Below are 21,666 nucleotides of genomic sequence, written 5' to 3' on the forward strand. Positions count from 1 at the left end.
TTATAAAATTTTCTAAGTATGACTTCAGATATAGGTGTTTAGTAGACATTTTCTGGAGAAGGCAATGGCAACCCACTCCAGTGTTCTTGCCTGGAGAATCCCAGGGACAGGGGAACCTGGTGGGCTGCCGTCTATGGGGTCGCACAGAGTCCGACATGACTGATGCGACTTAGCAGCAGCAGCAGCAGCAGACATTTTCTTGGAAATGAACAAAATAAGCTTGCCACTTAAAGAAAAACAACTGACAGCCAAGCATTCAAGCAAAAGTTAGAATTTTGGAAAATTTATATTCATTACCTTGAGCTAGACAGCTCTCTAATTAGACTTTTCTGATGAGATCAATGGTGATATTGATAAATGTGACTTAAAAATATATATATATCATATAATGAAATATGTTACCATTTAACCAGTCTGCCAAACTTACTGAACTAAGATTTTCCAAACTGATAAATTCATGATTTTACAAAGATATACATGGATGAAAGTTCTATTCAAAGTGCAAGTTAGACTAGTGGATTTTAATCAAACAGTATGAAAAGGCTCATTGGTCTGGTTTCAGATTCCACATTGCAGCTAATCTTTAAGAAACCACTGCTTGTGGAGTTTCGGTGTCCTATCAAAGAACATCCACAATTACGTAGGAAACAGGAATGTTGAAATAGTCTTTTAAACTGCGTATCATTGAGAAGTCGTTTCTTTCTTGTACTTCAGCCAAAACAGTGTATGGCAACAGATTATATGCAAAAGCAGATGTGAGACTGTAGCTTTCTTGTATAAAGTTAGACATAAAAGAGATTTGCAAAGATGGTGAACTGTGCCATTCTTTTCACTAAATGGTTTTTGTTTTAGAAAATATAGTTATTTCATTAAAATGTTATCTATGATAACATGTAATGGAATTGCTATTTTTAATGAACTAATATTTTTAAATTTCTAAGTTGTTTCTATAGTCATAAATATTGGTAGATAAAATGCATGTAAACAAAATTTCTTTAGTTACTCAATAATTCAAGGGGTAAAGGGCTCCTGAGACGATTATGTTTGAGAATCACTTCTATAAGATACAATCTTAAAGTACTTTCATATGATCTTATTTAATCCTCCAAACGATGCTGCAAATTGTAATAATAATAATAATACTTATAGAATACATCATAGTCTGTGTGTCAGGCGCTATTCTGTGTGTTTTATGTAGACTATTTCAGTTAACCCTTGCAATAAATTTTGAGATAGTCTCTGCTTTCAGATAAGAAAAGCAGGCACAGAGAGGTTAGCTAAATTATTCAAGATCCCAGAGAAATATTTAAAACCCCAAATGTAGGATAAAGTATGTAATATTATCCAAATTTATTTGACCATGAAACCTCCTTTGTTTTTAATTGGAGCAATTCTTTAACTAGTCTTCTTTGGAATATGTTTTGGAAATCTTGCATTAGTAGGAGGCCATTGAAAGAAAAAATTTCAAACTTTAAAAAGGAGTGGTCAGTGATGGTTGACTAGTACTGAAAGGGTGATTAAGTTGAAGACAGGAAGTGACCTTTGGATTTGGCAGAGTGAAATTCATAACCTTTAGCTGTTCTGGGTAACCATGGTGAAATCTTACACTGGCCCACTCTGTCCTGTCCTGGATGTGAATCATCCCTTTGTCTATCTTATCCACACTATATACACTACCTACCCATTAGTATTGCAAAAACATAGTATATATAGGGGTCAGTACTATACGTGGTTTCAGGCACCCACTGAGGGTCTTGGAATATATCCCCCATGGGTAAGGAGGAAACTACTGTACATGGAGGGAGAATAGTCTTACCTACCTGGGTGGGTGGGTGGGTGTGTGCGTGTGTGTGTGTGTGTGTTGTACGTACTCTTTTCAAATCTGAAAAATTTTCCTCAGTGACATTTGAGTGAAGATCTAAAGACAGATCTTTGCATAGATTTTCCTGTGCAAAGGAAGTGAAAAAAAGCAACAAGAAGAGTATTCTAGGTTGAATAAACAGCATAGGAAACAGCCCTATGATGAAAGGAATCACAGTGCATTCATGAAACTGAAATAAGGCATGTGAGGTGGCAAAGTGGAAGGGTGGTGTGATATGAAGAGGGAAAAGAAAACAAGGGTTAGATTGTACAGAATCTTGTAAGACACATGAGGAGTTGGTTCTTTATCCTAAGAGTAATGGAAAGTCACTAAAGGATCTTAATCAGAGAAAGATAGTATTCTCAAATTGGTTTTTTAAAGCATTTTCCACTTGGAGAAGAGGTCACAGAAAGGTAAGACCAGTTTGGAAGTTGATGGATTTGGGGAATCATTCCACTGTGCCAAGGGGAAAAAAGGACACAGAACAGTGACAGGGAGAGCTAGGACAGGGAAGGCATTAGTTTTAAAAAAAAAGGTTGAGAGAGAACTATAGAAGTGTGTATGTGCATTTTAACATGTACACAAATATATGTATGTGTAAAAAAAAAGACTTGTGGTCATACGTAATTTTTATAACTTACTGATGTAAAGCATATATACACAGAAGATCGCAAATCATAAGTATATAGCTTGTTAGATTTTCAGAGTAACATGTGCATGAAAATTTTGCCCAGATTTAAAAAAAAGAAGAATATTACTAACATCCTGAACTTCCTCTCCCTTGTGGTCCTTACAGTTATTATCCTACTCTCCCCCATGGTAGGCACTGTTTGACTACATGCACATTAGATTAGTTGGCTTTTGACGGGGAGGGGAAGAGTGATGGGAAGCTGTTTTATTGGTATATGACATCCATAGGGAAAAGTGCAAAAATGATAGTCTAGAATTTTATGAATTTTTGTAAGGTAAATATATACAGATCATGTTCAAGATAGAAAACATTACCAGCACCTCAGAAAGTGCCCACTCCTGGTTGTTAACCTCTCCCTAAATGTATCCATTGTTCTCACTATCATTACTATGTTGAGGGGGTCTCCAAGCCACCCCCATATTCAGAGATTCACTCGGACTCATGGAACTCAGTATATAGTTGTACTAAGTATATAGTTGTACTCACAGCTCAGTATATAGCTGTACTGTATATACTCAGTATATAGTTGTACTCACAGCTAAGGTTTCTTACAGCAATGTAGTAAGAGCACACATCTGTATCCTAAGAGAGGGAAAAGACAGAGGTAGAGTTGGAAGGATCTATGTGTAGTCTTCCTTATGTTTTCTCCCTCCCATGTCTGGTCACTCAGAGTCCACTTTTCCCCAGCAGTGAAAATGCAACATTTGTGCCAGAGAAGCCCTTAGAGACCCAGTGCCCAAAGTTTTTATTGAGTTCTGGTCACTTAGACACTCTCTGCTTAGCATATGCTAAAATTCCAGACTCCCAGAAAAAGGACAGACTTTCATTAAAAGTTATACTGTTTGCATGAATAGTCAAGGCACTAAAAGTCACCTTATCAGTTAGAGGAAATTTTTATATCAGTGTAGAGAAGCCAAGTTCCAACATCAGCCAAAAGACTAGCCTTACAAAAAAGTCTTTCTGAAGATAGCAACTTGAGGCCTGCTGTGTTAAATAACTCCTTTTCTGCACAATCACCATGTATGAGTTTTGCCTACCCTTGAACTTAATATGAAAAGAATCCTACAGTATGTACTCCTGACTTATTTTGCTCAACACGTTTGTGAGATCTAGCTAGTTCATTCATTCCATTGCCAAAATAGTAGTCTGTATGTATAGTATACCACAGTTTATCCTTTCTATCCTTGATGGGCACAGTTGTTTCACCTTCTCATCAACATTTGGTATTATTTCTTTTACATTGTAGTCATCCTTATGAGTATATGGTAATAATTTAGTTACAGTTTTAATTAGTATTTTCCTAATGACTAGTGAGATTGAGCTTTTAAAAAAATTTTATTTTTCTTTTTACTGAGCATTTTTTTTTCATGTGTATTGGCCTATTCAAATTTCTCATTTTTATATTAGATTGTCTGAATTATTTGTAGGGAGTTCTTCATATATATTTTGGATATGAGTTCATTGTTAGATTGGTATATTACAGATCCCTTCTTCCATTTTGTGGGTTGCCATTTCACTCTTAAATGATTCTTTTAATGAATAAGTTGTTAACTATAAAGTAGCCTGATTTACTCATCTTTGCCTCTAGACTTTTTTTCTGTTGCCTTTTTAAGAGTTCTTTGTGTCAAGGTGATTAAGATAGTCTTTTATGTTATCTTTTAGAAACTCTATTGTATTACCTTTCATATTTAGGTCTATAATTCACTTGGAATTTATTTTCCATAGATGAAAGTGCAGGTCAGGATTCATTTTTTCCCATATGGATGGCCAATTCAGGACTATTGAAAAACTTTTAGCTTCACTGCTGTGCAATGATTCCCTTGTCTTAAGCATCCACAGCTCTTCATTTTGTTCTGTTTTTTTGTTTGCTTTTGTGCCAATATCACACTTTTTAAAAAAAGATATATGCATTTTTATTTTATTATTTTATTTTTTTGACTTCACCTTGAGTCATGTGGAAATTCCCCGACCTAGGATGAAACCCACACCCCCTGCAGTGGAAGCTCGAAGTCTTAACCTTTGGACCGCCAGAGAAGTCGAATACCACAGTTTTAATAAGCGTTATAAGTCTATCTGGTAATATGTCTTTCAACTTTTTCCCCCAAGATTGTCTTGACTATGCTGATCCTTTGAATTTCTGTATAAAAAGTTTTAGAATTATCTTTGTCATTTCTCTCTTACACAGAGACATGCATAAAAGAACTTGTTGGGATTGTGATTGTATTAAATCAATAAATCATTTTGAGAAGAATTGATACCTTTAGGATTCAGTGTACCAGTCCATGAACTTGTGTATTGCTCTGTTTATTTATTTAAAAAATTTTTCTAAAAGAAACAATAAAAATTAAAAGTATTTTCTATTAGAAGTCTTATACATCTTTCATTAGATTTATTTCTAGGTATTTGATGTGGAACAGGTAGGTGTAGTTCATTGGGCCCTCTGCTCAACTTTTCACAGCTATTTGTAAGGCCTCCTCAGACAGCCATTTTGCTTTTTTGTATTTCTTTTTCTTGGGGATGGTCTTGATCCCTGTCTTTTGTACAATGTCACGAACCTTCGTCCATAGTTCATCAGGCACTCTATCAGGTCTAGTCCCTTAAATCAATTTCTCGCTTCCACTGTATAATCATAAGGAATTTGATTTAGGTCATACCTGAATGGCCTAGTGGTTTTCCCTACTTTCTTCAATTTAAGTCTTAATTTGGCAATAAGGAGTTCATGATCTGAGCCACGGTCAGCTCCCGGTCTTGTTTTTGCTGACTGTATAGAGCTTCTCCATCTTTGGCTGCAAAGAATATAATCAATCTGATTTCAGCGTTGACCATCTGGTGATGTCCATGTGTAGAGTCTTCTCTTGTGTTGTTGGAATAGGGGATTTGCTATGACCAGTGTGTTTTCTTGGCAAAACTCTGTTAGCCTTTGCCCTGCTTCATTCCGTACTCCAAGGCCAAATTTGCCTGTTACTCCAGGTGTTTCTTGACTTCCTACTTTTGCATTCCAGTCCCCTGTAATGAAAAGGACATCTTTTTTGGGTGTTACTTGTAGAAGGTATTGTAGGTCTTCATAGAACCGTTCAACTTCAGCTTCTTCAGCATTACTGGTTGGGGCATAGGCTTGGATTACCGTGATACTGAATGATTTGCCTTGGAAATGAACAGAGATCATTCTGTTGTTTTTGAGATTGCATCCAAGTACTGCATTTCAGACTCTTTTGTTGACCATGATGGCTACTCCATTTCTTCTAAAGGATTCCTGCCCACAGTAGTAGATAATAATGGTCATCTGAGTTAAATTCACCCATTCTAGTTCATTTTAGTTCGCTGATTCCTAGAATGTTGATGTTCACTCTTGCCATCTCCTGTTTGACCACTTCCAATTTGCCTTGATTCATGGACCTAACGTTCCAGGTTCCTATGCAATATTGCTCTTTACAGCATCGGACATTGCTTCTATCACCAATAGGAAAGGGAGTATGTCAAGGCTGTATATTGTCACCCTGCTTATTTAACTTATATGCAGAGTACATCATGAGAAACTCTGGGCTGGAGGAAGCACAAGCTGGAATCAAGATTGCCGGGAGAAATATCAATAACCTCAGATATGCAGATGACGCCACCCTTATGGCAGAAAGTGAAGAGGAACTAAAAAGCCTCTTGATGAAAGTGAAAAAGTTGGCCTAAAGCTCAACATTCAGAAAACGAAGATCATGGCATCAGGTCCCATCACTTCATGGCAAATAGATGGGGAAACAGTGGAAACAGTGTCAGACTTTATTTTGGGGGGCTCCAAAATCACTGCAGATGGTGATTGCAGCCATGAAATTAAAAGACACTTACTCCTTGGAAGGAAAGTTATGACCAACCTAGATAGCATATTAAAAAGTAGAGACATTACTTTGCCATCAGAGGTCCGTCTAGTCAAGGCTATGGTATTTCCAGTGGTCATGTATGGATGTGAGAGTTGGACTGTGAAGGAAGCTGAGCGCTGAAGAATGGATGCTTTTGAACTGTGGTGTTGGAGAAGACTCTTTGAGAGTCCCTTGGACTGCAAGGAGATCCAACCAGTCCATTCTGAAGGAAATCAGTCCTGGGTGTTCTTTGGAAGGACTGATGCTAAAGCTGAAACTCCAATACTTTGGCCACCTCGTGCAAAGAGTTGACTCATTGGAAAAGACCCTGATGCTGGGAGGGATTGGGGGCAGGAGGAGAAGGGGACAACAGAGGATGAGATAGCTGGATGGCATCACCAACTCAAGGGACATGAGTTTGAGTAAACTCCGGGAATTGGTGATGGACAGGGAGGCCTGGCGTACTGCGATTCATGGGGTTGCAAAGAGTCGGACACGACTGAGTGACTGAACTGAACTGCTCAACTTATTCTTGATTGAATCTGAGTCTTCTTTTTATCAGAAGGCTATTTCACTTTGGTTCAGAAATAATACAGACAGTGCTGTTCTGTTTGGAAGATCTCCAGAGATTTAAGAATTAAAAAGCAAACTTAACTCTAGCAATATGGCAATTGTTTTATACTGAGTTTTCATACCAAATAATTTAGGTGTTGAAATCAAAATGTTTATAATCACATTGTACAACTATGTAAGAATGTGATTAAAATACATCTTAGGCATCGTCACTGTATAGTAATTAATACCTCTTGGTCAAATGAAATGCTTTACAATTTTAGATAATCAACATTTCACCATGGTAATTTTGTTTTCCTGAAATTTCTACCAAGAGCTTAGTTTTGCTCTTTTAGGTGCATAGAACATTTCTATCCTCTTTCAAAACAGTTTAGAGCAGTGTCTGGTACAGTCCATGGGGTCACAAATAGACACGATTTAGTGACTAAACCGCAGCAGCAGCAGCAGCTGGCTCTTAATAAGTGCTTAATAAGCATTATGATGATGAAGATGATGTTAGTTTTTTCCTACAGATATTTAAGCACCAAGAGGACTTGGACTTTGTCTCAGTCACTATCTCTTAACACCATCTGTGTACTAGATTGTGTAGACACAATTCCTGCGTTCATGGAGCTTACAATCTAGTTTGCACATATCGTTGTAGATAACCATGTTTATAATAAAGCAGATGAATATAGCCATTATGCTTCCATAATAAACTCTAGTTATTTATAGAACATCTACTTCGTAGTTTTCTACAGTGACAATGTGTTTTCATATGCTTGTTTAAGTTGAAATCCTAAGGGGAATGTTAAGTCATCGGCCTCATGGTTGTGCAGTTTTTTGCTTGTACTGCTGATTATTAAGTCCTCTCTGATGCTAGGATGTCCTGGGAGTTGAAAGATTCAAGTTTAAGTTCTAGTTTTACTGCTAATTTTGTACATGACTCTGACAAGTTACTTCTTAACCTTGTCTGTAAATGAATGTACTAAATGATTTCTGAGGTTTCTACCAGCTCTCATTTTGTTGTTAATCAACTTCTCCAAATTATATTTTTTGGGTCTAGGGGAGCAGAAGTCTGTTATCCATAACAGGTATTTACCTTAAAACTGAATGCTGAAATTTAAATGTTAAGCTCATATTCTGTAGTTTTATTTTGGCTTTATTTTTGTAGATGCCAGAAGTGGGTGGAGAACTGTAGGAGAGCAGACTTAGAAGATAAAACACCTGATCAACTAAATAAACATTATCGATTGTGTGCCAAACACTTTGAAACTTCTATGATCTGCAGAACTGTAAGTAAGCAGAGGGTTTGTTTTTTTGTTTGTTTTGTTTTCACTCACTATTTGGTTGGAAATGTAAATCTTTATATATTAATGTTGGAGAGTATCCTTACACCCTGCCACTTTTTTTTTCCTTTAAGATGAAGACAGATTTGGAACTTAATAGTACCTATTTTGTTCTTAAAAACCTTTGTGTATATGTGTGTGTGTGTTTTAACCCTTCTATTTCTGATGCCCCATGCCCACTTTATCAAAGGTCACCACTTTTTAAACTTTTTTGTAGCCTTCAGAAAATTTTAGATGATTATAAATGTGTATGTTTAAGGTGAATTTGGCATTTTTATTTGGAACAGCTTCTCTAGAGCTTTTATATGAGTGAAATCTTCATCAAGGCATAGAGCTCTTTGCAAATTTTTGTGTGTACTGTTAAAACCTACCCTTAATTTTTATGTGCTGGATACAACAGGAAGCAAATCATACAGTTCATGTGACAAAAACATTTTCATCAGTAATTTGCAATTTCATATCAAGACCTGAGTTTCTCAGTCTTACTACAGTTAACTGTAAATTTGTCCAGGTCACTTTTCCTCTCTTAGCCCCCCAATTTCTAATGAAGAATTTAGACCAGATAATTCCTGAGGTCTAAGATTTTTAACCGTCTGTGATTCTGTTACTGCTTTGATTCGTAAAAGGCACAGATAAGACAGATTTGATTAAAATGAAGCAGACTTGAAACACTTTAAAAACTAGTTAGGAAGACAATTTTGTTAAGTATTCTTGCTTAGGTATGAAAACAAATATTCTTGTTTAGGCATAACTCAACAGTTATTGGGATAGACATAAACTTAATTTGAAGATACACTATATATTGTTATGCAGCAATTTATTTTGATATTTTTTTCAGATACATTTTGCAGAGGCATCAGGAAACTAAAGAATGATTGGGTTATTTTATTTCTCAAAATTAATTGAAGCAGATACTTGTGAAGTCATTGGGAGGTGAGCCTATTCCGGTTCAACAGTTTAATCACAAATATTTGAGGGATATTTTTGCCTTGCTTTGTTAACAGGGTAATGATCAAAATAAAAGATTTCATATGTTTAAAAGGCAAACTTTATGTTCTTGACCTTAAATTAAAATATCCCAAATTATTTTGAATACACACACCATATGAATTTTAAAATTTTTATTTTATTAATAAATACCATGTCTTAATCAGTTAATTCCAACAAGAATGTGAGAAATATAAAATATATAGTTCACTTCTATTCTTGTTTAGTCAGAGCATAGAACAGAACTATTTTTACTTTTTAAATTTCCACATAATTTTTTAATCTTGAATCCGTTATTGCAAATGTGAGAGATTTTCATTCTCCACATATAGAAAATATTGCTGTTAAAAGCTGGATTATCTAATGTTTATACCCAAATGTCGTAAGAGTTTTGAATTCATTAGTTTGGCATTTAAGATCTCATCAGTAAACATTTGTTGTTAGTTCAACCAAAGCTAAATATTATCTCTGATGCTAAAGTAAGATCATTACTTTATACTCAAGCCTTCATTCAGCAAAGATTAAATTTTGATACTGAATAAAAATTGTCATGCACAGGAATAGAATATAGCCTTTTTTGGCATGGGTACTTAGAGTGGGTGTAAAAATATTGCATGTTTTTCATTCATGTGTTGTTTTTTGGTCTGTAATACCTTTGCTTTATAGAAGATTAATTTTATACCAATTTTTTAAGTTCTTCATGGTGTTTTATCCCTCCTCTGTTTATTTAATTGGAAGATATCAAGACTTGACTCTGTATATGGATATGGTTTTGCTTTTTGAGATGTTTGCCAAGCAGGAAAGCTAAAGCACTTAGGGTATAGTATTGTGTTTGTGCCCTTCAGTGATTGTGTACCATATCAATCCCTGATTGAAACTCCGTAGTAGACTGAGAATAATTGGCCCAGCACTAGAAGTTGAATGTTATCAAGAAATAGATTTTCTTCTTTGTGTTTTCCCTGAGGCTTGTGATTGAACTAGAAAATATTGAATAGAAATAGAAATTCTTCCCAAATGTGTGTAACAGTTCTTTAGATAAAACTTAAGTGTGTTCTCTTTAATTATATATTTTTCCATCATATTTTCCTAACCTTTCCTTGAGTTAAAAAAATATGGGGATTGTTACTTTTGTTTGACATATACTTTGAATGTGCTTTATTAGCTTTGAAACAATCATTGCTCCCACAAAAGCTTTTTAAACTGAAGTGTGTTTTGTTTTTATCAGTGCAAATTTGGGAAGGCACAGTTTCTTTGGACTAGCTAAGGGAATGTAGTAGCAGTTATTCATCTGTTACTCTACCTCTTAATAAACTTCTTGTCCCTACCTGACCTCTGGTCTTTCTGGCTGTGGGAGACTGTCACCATCTAAATTTGCATTCAGTTTCTAGTCAGATTGAATTAGTTTATAAGGATAGAGAATGGTCATCCTTCAGTGACAAGAATATTATAATTAGAAGGAAATTTAGAAATACCTGGTTCAGTGTTTGCAAAAATGTGATTATGTGTATAACTTGTGGCACATGAGTGATAACAAGTGGCACATGAATCAGTTTTTATCTTAAATTTTGTAATATGTGTTAAAAATACAACTAGCTCATCAAATCATTATTTTATAGTTTTTATTCCTTAAGATTTTGTTAGTTAAAAAAATGAGTCAGTTATGAAAAAGTATAAGTGGTTGGGTAACTGAAATGGTCAGCATTATGATCATTAGTGTGTGAATAACTTCATCTAATTCAATACCTGAGTTTTATTCAAAAGAAGAAACTGAGTCCAGAAAGGAAAAGTATTTGTCCAGGGTCTCATAGTGAGTCACTGGTAGATTAAGGGCTAGCCCCTAAGCCTCCTCTGAAAGTATTAGTCGCTCAGTAGTGTGCAGTTCATTTTGACCCCATGAACTGTAGCCCACCAGCTTCTCTGTCTATGGAATTCTCCAGACAAGAATATTGGAGTCGGTAGCCATTCTCTTCTCCAGGGGATCTTCCCAACCCAGGGGTCAAACCTGGTTCTCCTGCATTGCAGACAGATTCTTTACTGTCTGAGCCACCAGGTCTTGGTCTCTTGGTCTCTTGGGTCCTCGTCAGTACTATTTCACAGTGCCTTAATGCTTCTCAGTAATAGTAGCAAAAGAGGAGGGAATGGCAGGTAAAGGAGGGAAGAGTTACTATGAAATGTATAAGAGGATAGCTTATTTGAGAAACTTCTGTGCCTGCTTTACTTTGTAGGCTCATGGAAGAACAGAAAAGTAGCGGGAAGATTGAATTAGAAAAATATATATATAATACAAATACATTCTACTTTTTATGCCTATCATCAGTTCAGTTCCTTCATTTATAAGATTGCCAGAAGGACAAATGTAAAAGGAGTTAGAAATAGTTAGCTGGTCTGGACTGACATCATCAATTCTGCAAGTCTCTACACTTTAGAATTGGAGTTGAAGTAGTACTGGGGAAATCATTAACAATCAATTTTGTTTGTGTGTAATGTATTTTTAAGGACTGTTTCTGCATTAATGCATTTTTCTTTTTCAGAGTCCTTACAGGACAGTTCTCCGAGATAATGCCATACCAACAATATTCGATCTTACCAGCCATTTGAATAATCCACATAGTAGACACAGAAAACGAATAAAAGAATTGGTATGTCAGTGTGCTTCCTCCAGCTCTTCTATCCTCTATAATATTATGAAATGTAGTATAGATGCATTCATGTTAACATTGAACCAAGTTACTCTCTATATCAGGTGTAGCATTATGGGGGATTAATGCCATGGTTATTGAAGTAGCATGGACCTAAGATATTTAGTTTGTTTTAGTATTTGCTTTGGAAAATCTTCCTCAAATTTAGCCAGTTGATACTTGTTGACTTGAGCCAAAGTATGCAGTTAATTCAGTTTAGTTCTGTTCAGTTGCTCAGTCATGTCTGACTCTTTGCCACCGCATGGACTGTAGCATGCCAGGCCTCCCTGTCCATCAACAACTACCAGAGTTTACTCAAACTCATGTCCATTGAGTCAGTAATGCCATCCAACCATCTCATCCTCTGTTGGCTCCTTCTCCTCCTACCTTCTGTCTTTCCCAGCATTATGGTCTTTTCATATGAGTCAGCTCTTTGCATCAGGTGGCCAAAGTATTGGAGTTGTAGCTTCAGCATCAGTCCTTCCAATGAATATTCAGGACTGATTTCCTTTCGGATGGACTGGTTGGATCTCCTTGCAGTCCAAGGGACTCTCAAGAGTCTTCTCCAACACCACAGTTCAAAAGCATCAATTCTTCGGCACTCAGCTTTCTTTATAGTCCAACTCTCACATCCATATATGACTACTGGAAAAACCATAGCCTTGACTAGATGGACCTTTGTCAGCAAAGTAATGTCTCTGCTTTTTAATATGCTGTCTAGGTTGGTCATAACCGAGGAGTAAGCATCTTTTAATTTCATGCTGTTAATTATGGGCTACTAAATCATTTTCTTCCAGGGAAGCTGGAAAAAAAACTCACCTCTTCCTTTGTGGTAAAGTGGGACTGAAGTATATTTCTAGAATATTTTGGCACAAAGGGATTAAGAAAGGGAAAGAGTGAAAGTTAAGACATGGGTAGTTTTACTAGAGATAAGGATTCCATCACTATTAAGTACTGACAAGGTTTATAAAAGCTTTTAAGTCTCTCTATGTGACATCTTTGTGCATGTTTTTTATAAACCTTTGATATCCTTAAAACCTACCTGTTTTTTGTTGGCCTCAAATGAACAAAATGAAATTACTCAGACTCCTCAGGCCATGGCTTTCTGTCACCATTGCCACCAGGAAGCCCCTCATTTTTTTTCCTTATAACCATTCCCATTCCTCACCTTCCTCCATTTTGTATCCGTGCTCCTGTACTTAATGAGTCATTTCAGTCCATTGGCTGTGTGCTTTTTAAAGATAACATTTGTCTAGTTTTCCTCATTTTCTTCTATATTTACCTTCCGTAATCAGATCTTTGATCCATTTGAATTTGTATAGTGTCCAGTAGAGATCTAATTTAGCTTTCTATTTATAGGGATCAAGTTTTCCCAATAGTCTGTTAATCAGTCTGGATAAGATGCTGCCCCTTACATTGCTTTATATTGTATCATTTTCAAATAGAGTGATTTCTTAAGCCTTCCTTTTCAAAATTGTCTTAGCTATTTGTAGACTTTTATTCTGCCATGTGAATTTGAGAATCCTTTTGTCATATTCTAGAAATTCTGTTGAGATTTTCATTGTAAATACTTTGAATTAGTATTTTTACAGTGTTAATTAGTCATATCCATGAATGGAAAAAAAACAATAAAATAGCTATCAAGTAGCAGAGCAGTCATTGACAAAGCTACTAGTTCTTTGAAAAGACTATTAAAATACTTTCAAAACAGGACTTCTCTGGTGGTCCAGGGGCTAAGACTCCTCATTTCCAAAGAAGGGGGCCCAGTAGATCCCTCATCCCACACGCAGCTAAAGGATTTTGCATGCTGCAGTGTGGCTCAGTGGTAAAAGAATCTGCCTATAATACAGGAGACTTTCAGGAGACTCAGGTTGATCCCTAGGTCAGGAAGATCCCCTGGAGAAGGAAATGGCAGCCCACGCCAGTATTCAGGTCAGAGGACCCTGGTGGGCTACAGCCCATGGGGTTGAAAAGAGTTGAGCAACTAAACAACATGCAGCAGTGAAGATTAAAGATCTCGTGTGCTGCAACTACGATTCCATGCAGCCAAGTAAATAAACACTAAAAAAAAAAATTATAATAATTTAGAAGTGCAGAAAGTAAAAATTTTGAGAAATTGTCAGGATTTTTGTTGTTCTTTAGAAGAGAACGTGTACATCCTTCCTTAATTACCTGCTAAGTTATGGTAAGATTATGTATTTCTGGTTAAGAGAGTGTTTCCACCAGTTAAAGAACTTATTTATTTGTTTGACTGTGTTGGGTCTTAGTTGAGGCTCATGGGATCTTCATTGCATTGTGCGGGGTCTTTTAGTGTGGTCCACGGACTCTCTGTAATTGTGGTGTGCAGCCTCAAGTTGTTGTGGCACAAGGGCTTAGTTGCTCTGTGGCATGTGGGGTCCTCGTTCCCCATGTAGAGGTCAAACGTGTGCTACCTGCGTGGCAAGGCGGATTCTTACCACTGGGCCACCAGTAAAGTTCCTCCACCAATTTTGAAGATCCTTTTTTTTTAGATTAATTCTAATAGTCTACTGGGTTTTCTATGTAGTTGATTGTATCATCTGTAAATAAGGACAGATTTGCCTCTTCTTTCAGTCTTCCAATTTTAATGTTTTCTGTTGCCTGTATTATTGTTTGGTCAGGATCATCTCTAGTACTGTATTGAGTAGTCCCAGGAATGTCACGACTGGTACACTTGTTTTGTTCCATTAAGTGTGATGTTACCATTGGTATTGTTACGTAATTTTTTTTATCAAGTTAAAGAAATATCCTTTATTTTCTTTTTTTTTTTTCGTTTATTTTCTTTTAGTCCTCATATTCAGAGGTTTATTTTTTGTCTTAACTTATGGAACTTATCAATATTTTCATTGTATCTGTTCTTTCTTCCCCCCTTCTTTAATGCTTAGTGATAACATTGATGGATTTGCTGATGTTGAACCATCTTTGCCTAATTGATTGCAGTATATTTCTTTTCATTTTCATATACTGTTCGATTTAGTTGGTCAGTTTTGCATTTGTAAGTCTTGGCCTGTAATTTCTTTTCATGTATTCTTCTTATACAGTTATGATATCAGGGATCCGTTGGCCTCATAAAATGAGTTAGATAACTTTTCTTTTTTTCTCTTTTAACTTCCCTAGAAAAACTTATATAAGGTAGATATTGTCTGCTCTTGAAAGTTAGGTTGAACTTGGTAAAACCATCAGAGGGCTTTGGGTGGATGAGGGAATATTTTGATTATCATTTCTGTTTGTTTATTTGTTTCTCTTTCTTCTTGTGCTTTATATGTTTCCAAAATTTTATGAGCTTCACCTAGAGTTTTACCTTTTTCTGCTCCTAAAATTACTTTAATAGTCTTTTCAAAGAAACAGTAGTGAGTTTTATCACTGATAGCTGTACTTATGAGCTATTTTATTGGTTTCTGCTAGATTCGATTTTTTTCATCCATTATTGCTGTTGACGTCAATGCGAGTCTCATGTTCCTTTTTAGGTGAATGCATTTTCCTCCTTTAAATATTTTCTTTATGTTTGATATTTCAAATTTGACTAAACTATATCTGAATGTGAGGTTTTTTTCTTATCCAGACTTATATTGTACAGTTCTGAGGAATCCTCAGTTTTTATTTCTTCATGCTTTTCTTCTGCTCTGTTTTTTTTTCTGGGACCTCTCATAAATGAGTGCTAACACTGCACGTCAGCTTTCTTCTTAGTAATATGAAGCAAGGATGAGGAGCTCAATCACTTCCCATCCTGTAACTATCATTTCCTGTTCTCTGCCCCTCAAAGAACCTCAGATATCATACAGCAGGCTCACTTCCGGATCTGCCATCCTTGTAACTCCGCAGCCCATAGGATAAGGAGGGAATGTTCCAGACTGGCTAAACTGCTGACATTTTAGCAGTACTGTGTCCTGTGCTGCCCAGCAGGTACCCTGCTGTCTCTAGCTGTCACTGGTACTGCTGCTTTCATGCCCTACAATAGTAATGGGGTAGGTTGTGAGCTAATAATTATAGTGGGTTCAGTTCAGTTCAGTCGCTCAGTCACGTATAGTGGGTTAGAGCGAGAAAAGGACACATTTGGAAAGTTCTCCCTCAGTCTAAGCCTGAAGATGCCACTTGGCTCTCTCTGCTGTTTATATCCATTTCTCTTCCATTTTGGCATTGTCACTTTCTGCTTCTCAGAGATTTCTCACAGCTTTTGTGTTAGGTTCTGGACTCCAGCAACTCCCTTTTACATGACATCCCCTGGAGTTAAACTAGGGGAGAGGGACATGATTTATGGACCTTGAGTTTGACCTCAAATGCCATCATATACGTTCATGCCTTTTATTAGCCAGCACATACTTGTAATCCCAAATTATGATGATTAGGTATAAAGTAAGTTAAATGATGTATTCTTTACCCTCTACTATTTTATTATAAACTTGGAGTCATTAGCACATTATTCTAGTTTTCTTGTCATCTGTCTATTTGAAGAATGTATTCTTTATGAAGAATTTATGCTCTTGAAAGAATTAAATTTGGGACTTCCCTGGTGGTCCAGTAGTAAGATCTCACACTTCTACTGCAGGGGGCACAGGTTCAATTCCTGGTCAGGAAACTAAGATTCCACATGCTGCATGGCATGGCCAAAAAAAAAAAAGAATTAAATTTGACTCATAATATGCTTTTTACTTGAGTCTGTGATGATATACTGGAGTTCAGTTTTATTAAAGATATTTTTTTCTTTTTTTCTTATCATTTAGAGTGAAGATGAAATCAGGACACTGAAACAGAAAAAAAGTAAGTGATAGTGTTAATGACTCAACTTCTGAATGCCTTTTTAAAAGGCCTTGACCTGGTAAGGACAAATAAATATGTTTTATGTCCAAAAACCTATTGTGAGAATGATGTAAGAGTGTGGTAGGCATTGTCCTGTGGTCTGGAATTGTCTGTGAGATAAAATCTTAGCTCAGTTAGTCTTTATTGAGTATCACTATGCCACGCACTTGGCCTTCTCTCTTTCCACTAGGTGCTCCCAGTGTGGTAGGACACAAGGCAGAGTATCTCATTGTAGGGAAGGAAAGGAGCCGAATCTCTGTCCATGCAACCTGTGGTGCATACTGCTGCTGCTGCTGCTGCTGCTGCTAAGTCGCTTCAGTCGTGTCTGACTCTGTGCGACCCCATAGACGGCAGCCCACCAGGCCCCGCCGTCCCTGGGATTCTCAAGGCAAGAACACTGGAGTGGGTTGCCATCACCTTCTCCGGTGGTACATACTAAGTTCTTGGTAAATATTTAAAAGAATAAGTGCTGTTGAGATACTTGGCTTTATGGAGAGTGGGAGTCACAGTAGCTGTTCTCCAGGTGCTGATGCCTGAGCTGTGTAACCAAAGAATGAGAACTAGAGGGGTTTTTGTTCTTATCAATTTTTACTTTTAATCTTCCTTTCGTATCTCTTCCTACTACTACTATTATTAACATAACTTTTTACTGAGTGCTTACTGTGTGCCAAGTCATTAAAAGCTTTGCATATATTAATTCATGTAATTCTCACGGTAGCCTTGAGGTAATTATTACTTTAGTAATAGTACTTGAGTACTATTACTTTCCTCCTTTATAGATGAAGAGACATGGAGTCAGGCAAAGAAAGGAGTGAAGGATATTCTGTGCCTTGAAACAGGGTGCCAGAGTTGGGGAACTACACATTCATTTTGTGGTTGGAGCTTCTACGAACCCATGATGGTTAAAAAAGGGGCCACAGGGGCCAGGACTTACAGGGTTGTATGAGTACGGTCAGAACCCTTAACCTCAGGGCCTCAGTTCTCCCATCCACATATGAAGAGATTATGCTGAGATTTCTATTAATAATATACTAATAGAGCCCTAGAAATTGCATGAATATAGTTTGTAGTATATTGTCTCATCTCCCATATAAAAGTATTGCTTAAAAGTGTCAGCATGGACCTTGGAGCCAGACAAGCTTGGATTTGAATTTTCACCTCTATCTGTGACCTTGGCAGTTATTTACTGTCCTCATTTGTAAATGGGGTTGATAACATGCCTGTAGAGGGAGCAGTCTGCTACATATAAGAGGACAACACAGTGCCTCAGTAAATATTAGTCCTTCAGGTCCTTTTTGTGACGGCGTGAACTGTCTGTTATTACTCTGTATATGTAATGTGCCTTCTTAAATTTATAAGAAATTGTTCCTCTCATAATAGCATTGACATGTAGGATGAATATATATTCATTCAGAGTATTTGTCTCCTCCACTAGAGTGTGTCTTAATTTAATCTCTGCATCCTAGTCTGTGGTCTAGTAGGTGCCTCGTGAGTGTTGAATGAATGAATTTGTGAATTTTAAATATTTAACCAGTCAAATATGTAATTTTTTGTTTGTATGATTCCTTATGAACCTGTTTATAAAATTAATTCTTTGTTTTCCAGTTGATGAAACTTCTGAACAGGAACCAAAACATAAGGAAATAAACAACAGCAATGCTCAGAATCCCAGTGCAGAAGAAGTGGGTGAAGAGCAGGATGAAGACATTTTACCTTTAACTCTTGAAGAGAAGGAAAACAAAGAATATTTAAAATCTTTATTTGAAATTCTGATTCTTATGGGAAAACAAAACATACCTCTGGATGGACATGAAACTGATGAAATCCCAGAAGGTCTTTTTACTCCTGATAACTTTCAAGCACTGCTAGAGTGCCGGATCAATTCTGGTGAAGAGGTTCTGAGAAAGCGCTTTGAGACAACAGCAGTTAACACATTGTTCTGTTCCAAAACACAGCAGAAACAGATGCTGGAGATCTGTGAGAGCTGCATTCGGGAAGAAACCCTCAGGGAAGTGAGAGATTCTCACTTCTTTTCCATCATCACTGATGATGTGGTGGACATAGCAGGGGAAGAGCACCTGCCGGTGTTGGTGAGGTTTGTCGACGAAGCTCACAACCTGAGAGAGGAATTTGTAGGCTTCCTGCCTTACGAAGCTGATGCAGAAATTTTGGCTGTGAAATTTCACACTACAATAACTGAGAAATGGGGATTAAACATGGAGTACTGTCGTGGCCAGGCTTACATTGTATCTAGTGGATTTTCATCCAAAATGAAAGTTGTTGCTTCTAGACTTTTAGAGAAATATCCCCAAGCTATCTACACACTCTGCTCTTCCTGTGCCTTAAATATGTGGTTGGCAAAATCAGTGCCTGTTATGGGAGTATCTGTTGCATTAGGAACAATTGAGGAAGTTTGTTCTTTTTTTCATCGATCACCACAACTGCTTTTAGAGCTTGAAAATGTAATTTCTCTCCTCTTTCAGAACAATGAAGAAAGGGGCAAAGAACTGAAGGAAATTTGCCATTCTCAGTGGACAGGCAGGCATGATGCTTTTGAAATCTTAGTGGACCTCCTACAAGCACTTGTTTTATGTTTAGATGGTATAAATAGTGACACAAATGTTAGATGGAATAACTGTATAGCTGGCCGAGCATTTGTGCTCTGTAGTGCGGTAACAGATTTTGATTTCATCGTTACCATTGTTGTTCTTAAAAATGTTTTATCTTTTACAAGAGCTTTTGGGAAAAATCTTCAGGGGCAAACCTCTGATGTCTTTTTTGCAGCCAGTAGCTTGACTGCAGTGTTACATTCACTAAATGAAGTGATGGAAAATATTGAAGTTTATCATGAATTTTGGTTTGAGGAAGCCACAAATTTGGCAACCAAACTTGATATTCAGATGAAACTCCCAGGGAAATTTCGCAGAGCTCAGCACAGTAACCTGGAATCTCAGCTAACCTCTGAGAGTTACTACAAAGAAACTCTAAGTGTTCCAACTGTGGAACACATTATTCAGGAACTGAAAGATATATTCTCAGAACAGCACCTCAAAGCGCTTAAATGCTTATCCCTGGTACCCTCTGTCATGGGACAGCTCAAATTCAATACATCAGAGGAGCACCATGCTGACATGTACCGAAGTGACTTACCTAATCCTGACACACTCTCTGCTGAGCTGCATTGTTGGAGAATTAAATGGAAACACAGAGGGAAAGATATAGAACTTCCATCCACTATTTATGAAGCCCTTCATCTACCAGACATCAAGTTTTTTCCTAATGTTTATGCATTGCTGAAGGTCCTATGTATTCTTCCTGTGATGAAAGTTGAGAATGAACGCTATGAAAATGGGCGAAAGCATCTCAAAGCATACCTGAGGAACACTTTAACAGATCAAAGATCAAGTAACTTGGCTTTGCTTAACATAAATTTTGATATAAAACACGATTTGGATTTAATGGTGGATACATATATCAAACTGTATACAAGTAAGTCAGAGCTTCCTACAGATAATTCAGAAACCATTGAAAATACCTAAGAGACTTTTAACCTAGACTTTCTCTTATATTTGATATTTGAAAAAAAAATGTAAGAAATTTTAAAATATCTTACAGAAAAGTTGTAAGGGTAGGCCACTTAATCACTGAATATCTTGATCTGTAGGCCTCCCATTGAGTATATTAGTCATTGATAATCTGCCTGTTTAAATGGCCTGTTCAAATGCCCATGCTTTGGAGACCTAACTGTTCTTCCAGAAGATAGCATTGAAAGTACCATATTACAGTTTTATGTGATCTCTGCTAATGGCACTTTGGAATTGTTTTAGTTAAGTGATTTTAGACATTACGTTTATCACTGTGGATCAAATTGTCAGGTATTAAGTTATCGGATCTTTGAAAAAATAAAATTAGAGGAGGTATGGGAGGAAGGAATGCATTTTGTAAAATGTTACAGTGAAGCTCATGACTGACTTTTGAATAGTAGGAGTTATAAGTATGCTATTAAAAATCTGTAAAGGACAGTTAAGAAAATTATCAGACTCTAAGAGAAATGTGTAAGCTTGTCCAACAAGGATTTCAGTGTAGATTTTCTCTTTATCAAATGAAGTTAAAATTTGAATGGAAGAGCCTGCCATTGTTGTTCCACATCTGGTATTGCTGTTTACATTCCTTTATTGAGCCTACGTCTTCATAAGCTTTTTGGCAGGTATATGTTGAACACTTCAATTTCATGGTCAAGAAAGGATCAGAGGCCATGGATACTGACAGCTGATTTGTCTGTTTTCTTCTGGCTTTTTCCATGACTGTATCTACTGCCTCATCTTGATTTACAAGCAAACAGATTCTTGTGGTAAAATTATCCTCACAATTGAAGATAAGTTCTTTAAAAAGCCTAGAAAAATAAGTGACCCTGATATAGTTAATTTTTTTGTAAAAGTTTATCTATTGAATTGTTTATGTTGGGAATAATACAGAAAATATTGCTGTTATTTTTGGACTCATCTGTAAAGTAATGCTCAAAAAAATCACTTCCAGATTGGTTTTAGAAAAGGCAGAAGAACCAGAGATGAAATTGCCAACATCCGCTGGATCATGAAAAAGCAAGAGAGTTCCAGAAAAACATCTGTTTCTGCTTTGACTATGCCAAAGCCTTTGACTGTGTGGATCACAACAAAAGGAAAGACTTTATTTTATGACCAACCTAGATAGCATATTGAAAAGTAGAGACATACATTACCTTGCCAACAAAGGTCTGTCCAGTCAAGGCTATGGTTTTTCCAGTGGTCATGTATGGATGTGAGAGTTGAACTGTGAAGAAGGCTGAGTGCCAAAGAATTGATGCTTTTGAACTGTGGTGTTGGAGAAGACTCTTGAGAGTCCCTTG

At 36.7% G+C, this 21,666-nt stretch overlaps 1 protein-coding gene across 1 annotated transcript in view; it reads left to right on the forward strand.

Annotated features, from left to right (window-relative positions):
• THAP12 (THAP domain containing 12) overlaps nucleotides 1–21,114 on the forward strand; it is a 29,627-nt gene extending 8,513 nt beyond the window's left edge. Inside the window, exons 2-5 of the mRNA XM_014482757.2 lie at nucleotides 8,127–8,247; nucleotides 11,820–11,927; nucleotides 16,706–16,742; nucleotides 18,387–21,114. Coding sequence (XP_014338243.2) covers nucleotides 8,127–8,247; nucleotides 11,820–11,927; nucleotides 16,706–16,742; nucleotides 18,387–20,320 — 2,200 coding nt within the window. The 3' untranslated portion in view covers nucleotides 20,321–21,114. The remainder of the gene's footprint in view (nucleotides 1–8,126; nucleotides 8,248–11,819; nucleotides 11,928–16,705; nucleotides 16,743–18,386) is intronic.
• The last annotated feature ends 552 nt before the right edge of the window (nucleotides 21,115–21,666 follow it).

The sequence above is a fragment of the Bos mutus genome, chromosome 15 (genome assembly GCF_027580195.1).
Source record: "Bos mutus isolate GX-2022 chromosome 15, NWIPB_WYAK_1.1, whole genome shotgun sequence".
Lineage (NCBI taxonomy): Eukaryota > Metazoa > Chordata > Mammalia > Artiodactyla > Bovidae > Bos > Bos mutus.